This window comes from Gossypium raimondii, chromosome 6, assembly GCF_025698545.1.
Source record: "Gossypium raimondii isolate GPD5lz chromosome 6, ASM2569854v1, whole genome shotgun sequence".
NCBI classification, from domain to species: domain Eukaryota; kingdom Viridiplantae; phylum Streptophyta; class Magnoliopsida; order Malvales; family Malvaceae; genus Gossypium; species Gossypium raimondii.
Window position 1 is genome coordinate 21,864,367 of NC_068570.1, and position 10,103 is coordinate 21,874,469.

The window sequence follows — 10,103 nt, forward strand, 5'->3', positions numbered from 1 at the left end:
TTGGAAAAAAAAAAAAAAAAAAAGGTAAATTATTGAGGGGTTACTATTCAGTTGTTGGATCTTAGTTGTGCTGCATTAATTGCTTAGGCTAGTTGCTTGGATGCTTCAAGAGCAAGCTCCTTTCTTTGCTGGATTATTGGGCTGATTGGGTTAGCCCAATTTTATTGTTTTGCCTGTTTGTTGCTTGGGCTTTATTTATTGTTGATTAATTGAAAAAAATTCCAAATGATAATTTTAAAAAATCAAAAAATGACCAACACTTTAACAACATATTTGAGGGGTACACATATATGTATATATAATCAAGGGCTTATATCCAAGTTATCAAAAGAAGAACATGGCGGGGATTAACCCAAGTAATAGAAATCTAAGGAATGTTGTTGGATGGAGAAAATTTGCTGCACTCTTTTTGGCACGAGGTCGAAGAAGACTTCCACCGCCATAGCTTCCTCCTGCTTTCCCTCCTTTCTTCTTTTGCTCAATAATTACTTTCTTTTCTCTTTGAACCATCTTCAAATGAAGTGCTTCATGCCAACCCTTGATTGTTTTTTCACGCCACTCCAAAACATCTGCATGGAAAAAAATTAAATGGGTTTCTTAATTGATGACCAAATATTAAATTTCGTGATCTACTTTTTCCATTTACAAAATTCAAAATTCCTTTCTCAAAGCAAAAGAAAAAAAAACCTTACCTTTGAGTTGTTTTTCCTTCATCAAGGGCTTGAGATCATTGACAGCAGCCTCTGATGGTGAGATGAAAGCTCTTTCACTTAAGAAACATACAATTATGAAAATGATCCATTGGAAAACCCTTCTCTTCATTTTCTTTCCACTAGCAATTTTTTCCCCTAGGGCTACTTTTTTTAGCCCTTTGAATTGTTTCTTTAATTAGCTTTGATGCCCGGTATTTATAATAAATCATTAAGGAATAATGCACACGTTATTTTATTTTCAAAAGATATGCTTATAATGTTTGATTAAATCATGGGATAAAGCTACTTTTAAATGCTCATGCATGTGATAGGGTGCTGCTCAAAAGGAATCCCAAGGCAACTAAGGACAAATGAAAAGCCATTGTCGGGGAAATTTTTTATATAACTGGTATCTTTATTTTGAATACTTTATAATAATTAAATCATGTTATTTTTTTTAAAAAAATTCTAATTCAATGGTTGATATAATTATTATTTTCCTTCAAAATTTACTTATTATTATGTTTATATTATGAATGATAAATTGTTTTTGAAAATAATATGACTGTATAAATATTATTCGGTATTAATAGAGGTGGAGAAGGAGAGGGGTACTGTTGAAAGAAACTGATTCATTTATTTTAAAATTAATAGTCGGATAGGTAAAGAGATTCAAAATGAATGCTTAAAGTATTAAAATTTTGAGTGGAGAGAAATCTCTTTACTAATCGACATTGGAACTATTATATGTCCAAGGATCAATATTGGAATTATTTCAAAGGTTTTTCCTGACTTTGTCCGTGTCAACAAACAATTCGAAATGTCTCCACTCTTTTAGAACAGGTCCAGGTCAAATAGCAATGATCCGAGGCACTTTTTTTTACACTATTTCGGAAACTCAAAAACTCAATCGTATGGATATGTAAAATACAAAATTTTCAATCCTAACAGGAAAATGAGGGAAACGGATACACAATTTAAAGTGAGTAAACAGAATTTCATATTTGATCTCATAAATACATATAAAATTCTGTAGAAAATCTAACCAAATTCAAATTGATAGAGATATAACAAATATATTAATGTTGAATTTTAATTTGAGATATTAATAGTGTGTATAGAATTTTTAAAAATTTTAAATGTAAAATTTAAATGTCAAACTTTAGTTAATACTTTTTCCTCAACTTTATTTAAAGTGTATATTTTAACCGAAGTATATAGAGACGGGGGCGGTTGATTAGCCATGTCCGACAAGGTTAAAGAATATACCTTACCAATTTCGAGGAATGCCTTTGCCAGCCTGGAAAGTAAAAAAGGATATATAAATGAAACCTTATTTTGCATTCCCAAGAACCTAAAAAATGAGAAAAACTCTCGTGGGAATTGTTGGTTCACCCCTTCCTAAATCCTAAGGTGACTGGGATTCAGGTAATTACTATAGGTTATCCATATTCTTTTAAATATTTTTTATATATGTAAACATATAAATATATTTAAGCTTAATATCATTTTATCCCTGTATTATAATGAAATTTTCACTTTGATCCTTATGTTAATTTTGATTATTTTATCTCATTTATTTTCATTCCATCAAAATTGTTTCCATTAAAAGAAATCTGATTTGATGGTTTAAGCCTATCAAATTCATATTCGAGGACAACTAATCTAAGTCTTTGACTCAAATGCCCGAATGTAATTTTTATTTTTCTCTTAATATTAAAAGATTTCCCTTGTTTTTTTCTTTATTTGTTTCTCTTTCTTCTTTCCTAGTAAAAGTTCAGCTTTTCCAGCCGAAACTGTAGGTGCACGAACACTATCGCTAGCACTCACCATCGTCGTCGTTCCTCCGACCAATCCTAGTGAATCATCAGAGACCCAAGGGTTCCAATCCATTATGCCCAACCAAATGGTTTGTATGGCTCTTCATGATTTCATGAAATCGTGTAAACTCGTCTTAAGAAAATGGCTCTTCACCAGTTGTAACTTGTAACTAGTGCTTCTCAAAATCATTGGCTGGTATGTCACCAATGAAAGCCATACAAATGAAATCGCATAATAATTATTTCATATATTCTTTTGATTTTTTTTTTCCAAAGTTCTGATTTTACCCAAAATTATTCAAAGCAAAAATCCAAAGTTTTGGCTTTACCCAAAATCATTCAAAGCAAAAATTTAACCCAAAATTTCCCCATTTGTCTAAACCTTTCCCGTTTCTTGTTCTCATGTTGTCAATCTTTTGCTCTTTAACATTACAGAAACCAAAACTTTAATATTGCACAAATAATGATTTTTAGAATATTTATAATAATATGAATTTTATTAGTTAATATTTGGCAAGGAATTAGAGTTAGCTATTAGTCGTGACAAAGAAGAACACCTGATAAATTAATTTCATTCTCTTATATTTTTTTTAGTTACACAAACCTTAAGTGATAAAGGCTATAATTTTTATGAGATTTTTTTTCTGTGTAACCCTAATAGGTAATGAGATGGATTTATAATGATAAACTTTTAATTTGGTACATCCATAAAGTAACTGAATGAATGTATAAGATTTAATTTCTATTAAAGCAAAACTTTTATTCCCTTTAAATTGGGCCCCAAACTTAGCTGGATTCACAAAATTGGGCTAAAAATCTTACATTCTCCCACTCGACCTGTAACAGCCCGTTTTCAGTAAAATCGAAATAGTAGTTTCGAGATCACAAATCCGAGTCCGAAAAGAAAATTATTTTAATATTATTTCATGGTCTGCATTATGATAGAAATATCGTATGAAAATTTCATTAGGAATTTTTCACCGATTACATGTCTAATTAGAAAGAAAGGACCAAATTGCATAAAATGCAAAAGTTGAGTTCTAGTAGCTATAAGTATCAAATAGTTATGGAATTCAAAATTGGAGGTCCTTATATGGAAAATAGGCCATTAAGAGAAGTTAGTAGATAAGTATGATGATTCATCCATGGAAAATTAATTAAAGAAAATGACTAAATTGGAAAGTAAAAATAATAAAAGATGATAAGTAATTAAATAATGAAAATATCATATTTTTCATCATCTTTCTCAAATTTTTTTTATGGAAACCCTAGCTAAGAGAAGAGACCTCAAGCAAGCTTATTTGGCTTAATTGGGTAAGCATTCTTGTCTCATTTTTAATAATTTTTATGTTTTCAAGATTGTAATAGCTTAATTTAGCTATCTCGGGGATTAATTTGCAAAGTTATCAAAGTAATAGGGTTTAGCCATGGATGAATATGCATGAATTATGAAATTTATGGTAGAAAATGAAAGGTTGTTCATAGATAAACAACTTTTGTAAAGTGAATTTTGATGAAATTGTGATTTAGGGATTAAATTGTAAAGATGTAAAATTCATGGAAAAATTCTAAATTTTATGAATTACATGTTATATGTAAAAATGTTATAAGTAAAAATCGACTAGGCTTGGAATAATGATTAAATTGCATGAATTTCATTTTTCGAGCCTAGGGACGAATTCATCATTAATTAAAAAGTATAGGGGCAAAATGGTAATTTTTCCTAAGATGTGAATTGAATTGAATTGGATATGAATTGTATTAAATTGATGTTAAATTCGTTCGTATAGATCCAGATAACTCAAATACGAAGTTAGATCGTGGAAAAGAAAAAGTGTCGGATTAGTAGATTTTGCGTACACGAACATTGTCGAGGTAAGTTCGTGTAACTAAATTGAGAACTCATATGTGTTAATTGAATTATATGCATGTGATTGTTTGATTGTTATGTATATGAAATTAATCGCATATCCGACAATGCCCGACAAACGTTAAGTCTCAATTGAATAAATGAAATTCGATGGATACAAGATTCCCGAATTGGTTGTGGTCCTGCATATGTTGCGGACACACCATAGCTCAAAAGAGTATCCCGATATATGGACCTCTCGAGCTTCCCGTTATATGGTTCTTGCGAGCTTTCTGTTAATAGCTCTTTGTAGCATCCCAATTGGTTGTGATTCTGCATGTGTTGTAGACACACCACAGCTCTTATGAGCGTCCCTATATATGGTTCTTCGTAAGCTTCCCGATTAAAGGCTCTTTGTGAGCTTCTAGTTAATGGCTCTCCGGAGCTTCTCGATTATGGCTCGCTTGAACTTCTCGATATATGGCTATCTGGAGCTTCATGTTAATGGCTTTTCGGAGCTACTCGTTATTGGCTCGCATGAGCTTCCTGATTATGGCTCTTATGAGCTTCCCGTTATACAGCCTGGATAAGCTTCCCATTACATGGCTCACATGAGCTTTCCGTTATATGGCTCGAGAGAGGGCTTCCTGATTTTGTGCTCTAAGGAGCACTCCCGAATATGAATTGACAGATTACAGTTTGTACACTTCAAGTGTACTACCTGTGTATCCATCGATATTTATAATAAATTCAATGGGTAAAGTTCCGACATGGAATAATCTGAACTTGAGATGAATTATTACGGAAATGTACATGTTATATGGATATATGATGTGGAAAGCTTATCTATATGAAAATTGTTACATGATGAGCTCATCCTTATTTCTTGATGTTCACATAAAATACAAGACTAACATGTTTCTTGAAGTTATATGTGTTTAGGCAAATTGCCAAATTTCTTTGGATGAATTTTACATGCTTACTTTAAATGTAAATAATTGGTAAGTTAATTTCCCGCTATACGAACTTACTAAGCATAATATGCTTACTTTGTTTTATTTCCCTCTGTTCTATAGTAATTCAGAGGCTCGTTGGGTTGGAAGCTTGGCAGAGATATCATCACACTATCTATCAGCTCATCTCGGTATATTTAGTAAAGTAACTTTGGTTATAATGGCATATATAGGTTAACTTGGTCAATGTTGGCATATAAATGTTTTAGTTGTAATTAGCCATTGGAATGGCTTGTAATGGTCATGTTTTGATATATATATATATATATGATATTATCATGTTTGAAGTATGAAATTGATTAAGCATATATGTGCATTTGGTATCTAGGTAAGTATAAGTTTTGGAATGACATATTAATAAATTGTCTATTGAGGTGCCTAAGAGCACATTGGTTGTATGTGTAATATGTCAAGTTTAAGACATGGTTTTGATCTGTTTAAAGTGCTTTGATATGGTTTGTGAATGTGTTTAAGTGACAATATAGGTGGAAGATATGTTTGGGTGAGAAATAAGGCTTAGAAATGGCCTTAGTTTGTCCACACGGGCAGAGACACGGGCGTGTGTGACACACAGCCTAGCACATGGGCGTGTGTTGTGGTCGTGTGTCCCCTGCATCTTAAAAATTCAAAATAGAATGCTTAGGATTTTTCACATGGCCTAGCACACAGGCATGTGGCTTGGCCGTGTAACCCCTGCACCTACACACGGCCTAACACACGAGTGTGTGACTTGGCCGTGTGACTCAAGTCAGAGAGTTACACGGGCTGGGACATGGCCGTGTGCCCTAATTTGAATGCCCACACGGCCTGGGAGATGGGTGTGTCACATGGCCGTGTGAACCACACGACCTGACCACACGAGCATGTGTCCCCTGGACCTAGGAAAAATTTTGAAATTTTGCGAAATATTCTTTGAGTACCCAATTTAGTCCCGACTTGTTTCTAATGCATATTTTGGGCCTCGAGGGCTCATATAAGGGAATTTATGAAAAATATTTGACATGAATGTTAATTAATATGAAATGTCTTTATTTAATCTGTTTATTCCGATAATGCTCCGTAACCTTGATCCGACGACAAATACGAGTTAGGAGTGTTACATGGCCTAATGCGACAAAACATAAATTTTAATAGAACAAAGGTTAAACGCACATAAAAATAACATTCATGATTATTACCACATTATAGTGAATTGCAAATGTGAGTTATTATGGTTGTATATAGTTTATGTAACACCTCTCACCTGTCCCGACGTACGTACGAATGAGAATTGCTACTAGAGCACTTTTGAGGCTAAAATAGTTTATTTATTTAAGAAATTAAACTTTAAAACCATTTAAAATTGACTTTTGGATGTTCAAAGGTGTCCGAGTACTATAAAGTTTTTCTTTCTACTTGGCTTGTGTCCATACCTCTAGGGCTAGATATCGAAACCACAACCTCTAGAGCCAAAATTTAACTTGAAATGCCCTTGTTTCGACATAAAACAATCCAATATCAAAACTTCAACTTTGAAAGCTCAAAACCCAAGTTTAAATCACCAAAAACAACTATCGAAACACCTTCACATTCATTACACATGAATTACACTAAAAAAATGGCCTTAAACATTCCTAGCCCTCTCCTATTATAAAACATGCTTGATTTTTATCATAATTCATCAAAACATCCGTAAATCAATGGCTAGTATATTACAATATTTATAATGTCAATAAAATTGAGTTTCATGCTCAACCAAATTAAAGCTCAAATTAAAGGAGAACTATAAACATGCATGCTCATGAAAAGCAATCGTAATCACCCATGACTCAACCTATCAAGCCAGATCACAAAATAAAATTTAAATATATCCATCCCAAATACAAGACCAAGAGTAATATGAAACTAATATATATATGCATGAATTAAGGATCTTTTACTATTACAGGGTTAGAACTTTCGTCTCGCAATCCATAAGGAAACAACTCAAAACAAAAGAGCAACGAAAGAACAAAAAATAGCACTAGAAAGCAAAAAAACGCCAAGTGTTTGAGTAAATGCTTTCAAAGTATCTCTATTACTTGTAAGGATTACAAGTGAGTATCTTGGAATGATTACAAATGAGGGGGAAGGCCTTTATTTATAGTTGAGCTCCCCCTAAACAAATAGTAAATATTGAGTTACATCGACGATCAAGATTAAAATCTATCTACAATTGAGATTTTTAAGAGATTGATTTCAATCCTTTAAGATTACAAAATAAAATATTTTCATATATCACCTTTTTTAAGATAAGTTTCCCTATTTACCATGGTAGCCTTAAATTTCCTAAAGTGCTTCACTTAGCCACCAAGGCTTCAAGTAGATGGGTTTCTCCACATGTTCCACAAATCGAGTTGATTCAAATGGGTCGAATGAGCCTTATTTAATAGATTGACCTCCATAAGACGCTCTTTGCGTAACTTTCATGGGCTTTAATTTGCGGCTTGTGAAATTCTACCCCACCCATTCTTACAACGCCCTCGTTGCATTCTTGAAATGACACTAGAATGATTTGCCTTAAAACTTTCTTAATGCCTCGATCGATTCCTGACTAGCCTCAATGTTGGGTAGTCTCGTCCCTCAGAACACTTGCCTCGGTTACCATTATCTCCTAACTTGAATAGTTTCTCCCCTCTTTGGTACACCTCGTCCGCAAGAGTTTACGACTCTTACTTGCCCACATTATGACTTGACTAGACCAAAATCCCCTTGTTCCACACAAATAGGCTTAAACATGCCCACATTGAATGTCGGGTTAACCTTGATTGTTGCCACTGGCTTTGGTTTGTAAGCCCCACAGCTTACCCGCTTTAGAACTTTGAAAAGGCCTCTGTGTCTTTGCCAAGCCAATGATGTAAAACATTAGATAATTGTTTGAGATGTACCTTGCTCATTGCATTTACTCACTCTAACTGCCTAGTTTGCATCACAACTTTTCTCCCAAAGTCTAAAGCACAACCCACCTCTCTCGTAGGTGGTAGCCCTATTGATGACTCAACAGGCTTCATATAAGTTTGCTGCACCTCTAACCTTTCCAAGAGGTCTTTGTAACACTTCGATCTATAGAGTCAATATCTTTCCTACAATGAATATCTTCAACTAGTTGGATTGTCTACAGTTCCTTGGTTCCTCCCCTCATGTCCCAACTCACCGGCACTTGTTATCGAGTATCCAAGATACATATACAATCCTCAGAACCAACAGAGCATAAATCTTGTCAAGGAAATTCAAGCTAAAATCATAGTTGTTTTCATCTAAGTGAATTACATCAAATTCTTCATTTCCTTTCCATTGATCGATCTATAGCTCCATTCATTGTGTTACTTCCATAGTTGGGACCTTTTCAGAATTTACAATATTGATCTTCTTATTTGATTTGCTAATTGAGAGGCCAAGTTTTCCCATGGCTTTCTCCAATATGATTAGGTCTTATGCCCCCAAGTAAATAAGAGTACTCTTTCTTTGACTTGTGATGTTGATGTCTATATACATAAACCATTTCTACTTGTGGCCCCTCTTCGCTTTCATAGAATTTAGTATCATTGGCCCAAGCTTTGAAGCCTTACTCTTATCAGGCTTCGCTTTCTCTCCTTTACTAGTTGTAGGTATATTGGATTGCTTCGGACAGTCCCACATCCTATGTGAACCAATACATAATAAGCACTACACTTGCTTCTTTTCACTTTCTCTAACCATCTTGGCTTCGACAGAACACAACCAAGCCTTATTGATGCTCTACCTGGCTTATCATCCTCTTCAATGTTAGAAAACATAGAGTTCTTCAGACAATCCGTCACTATATGCGAACCTCACAAATGAAGCATTTCACTAGCCCCTTCGGTTTGTTGTTGTGTTTCCACTTGCCATTATGTGGTCTCTCATTACCACCATTTTTATAGTTACCATCGTTTCCATTTTTGTCCCATTCTCCCTTATGGTCTCCCCCATCCATTGCCTGTCTCTTTGGTCTTGGAAGACTCGAACTAATTTTTCTTCAGACTAAGCTCGAAAAAAGATTCTACCTCGGCCATGACTACAGTAAGCTCAGTGATACCTTGTCGGCACAACTCATGCTTTGCCCATGGCTTCAACCCATCTTCAAACTAGTAGAATGCTTCTTTCTCACTCAAGTCAGAGATTTGAAGCATCAACTCATTGAACTCCCGAACATGCTCTTGAAAATGCCTTATTGCATAAGCCGATGCAACTTAATACAAGCCTTCTTCTCGTCATACTATTGGTAAAACTGATTCTTGAAATCTCTTTGGAACTCTTCCCAAATCCCAGTTGTAGTCCCACCACATTTCTCATCTGTGGACCTACGATGCCACCATAAAAGCAACATCAGTAAAATAAATTGAACGTTTACTTAATGGCATCATCCTCAATGCCTATCGCATGGAAGTACAGTTTCATCTCCCACAAGAAGTTATCTACGTCCCTTGTGCCCCCTTAAACTTCTTTGGTTTGGGAACATCCATCTTGCGTTGCTTCGATCTCAAAGCCAACATCTCATTGCTCAAAGTAGCCTTATAGATAATGAGCTCTCCCTTGAGCTCCTCAATTTATTCCTTCAAGGCCATCACCATGGCCTCGAGAGCATCGTCCTTTACTTTAAGATCATTCATAGTGGAACTGAGCATCTCTTGCATCTTTTCCACATTGGAACCAAGAGACTCCAACACAAATTCTCTGAGTTGCTCCTTTA

At 34.5% G+C, this 10,103-nt stretch overlaps 1 protein-coding gene across 1 annotated transcript; it reads right to left on the reverse strand.

Annotated features, from left to right (window-relative positions):
- Nucleotides 1–232: 232 nt before the first annotated feature.
- LOC105774385 (uncharacterized) lies at nt 233–887 on the reverse strand. Its single transcript, XM_012596873.2, has 2 exons — nt 693–887; nt 233–569 (listed from the first exon to the last, which is right to left on the reverse strand). The coding sequence occupies exons 1-2, from the start codon at nt 820–822 to the stop codon at nt 325–327; spliced, it is 375 nt and encodes a 124-aa protein (XP_012452327.1). The 5' UTR covers nt 823–887; the 3' UTR covers nt 233–324.
- Between the last annotated feature and the right edge of the window lie 9,216 nt (nt 888–10,103).

What these genes read in the sequence shown, in the direction of transcription:
- LOC105774385 (XM_012596873.2), bottom strand. Translation starts at nt 822, where the DNA reads ATGAAGAGAAGGGTTTTCCAATGGATCATTTTCATAATTGTATGTTTC. An exon ending in GAAGGAAAAACAACTCAAAG is followed by an intron (nt 570 to 692) that starts GTAAGGTTTTTT and finishes TTTTCCATGCAG; the next exon opens with ATGTTTTGGAGTGGCGTGAA.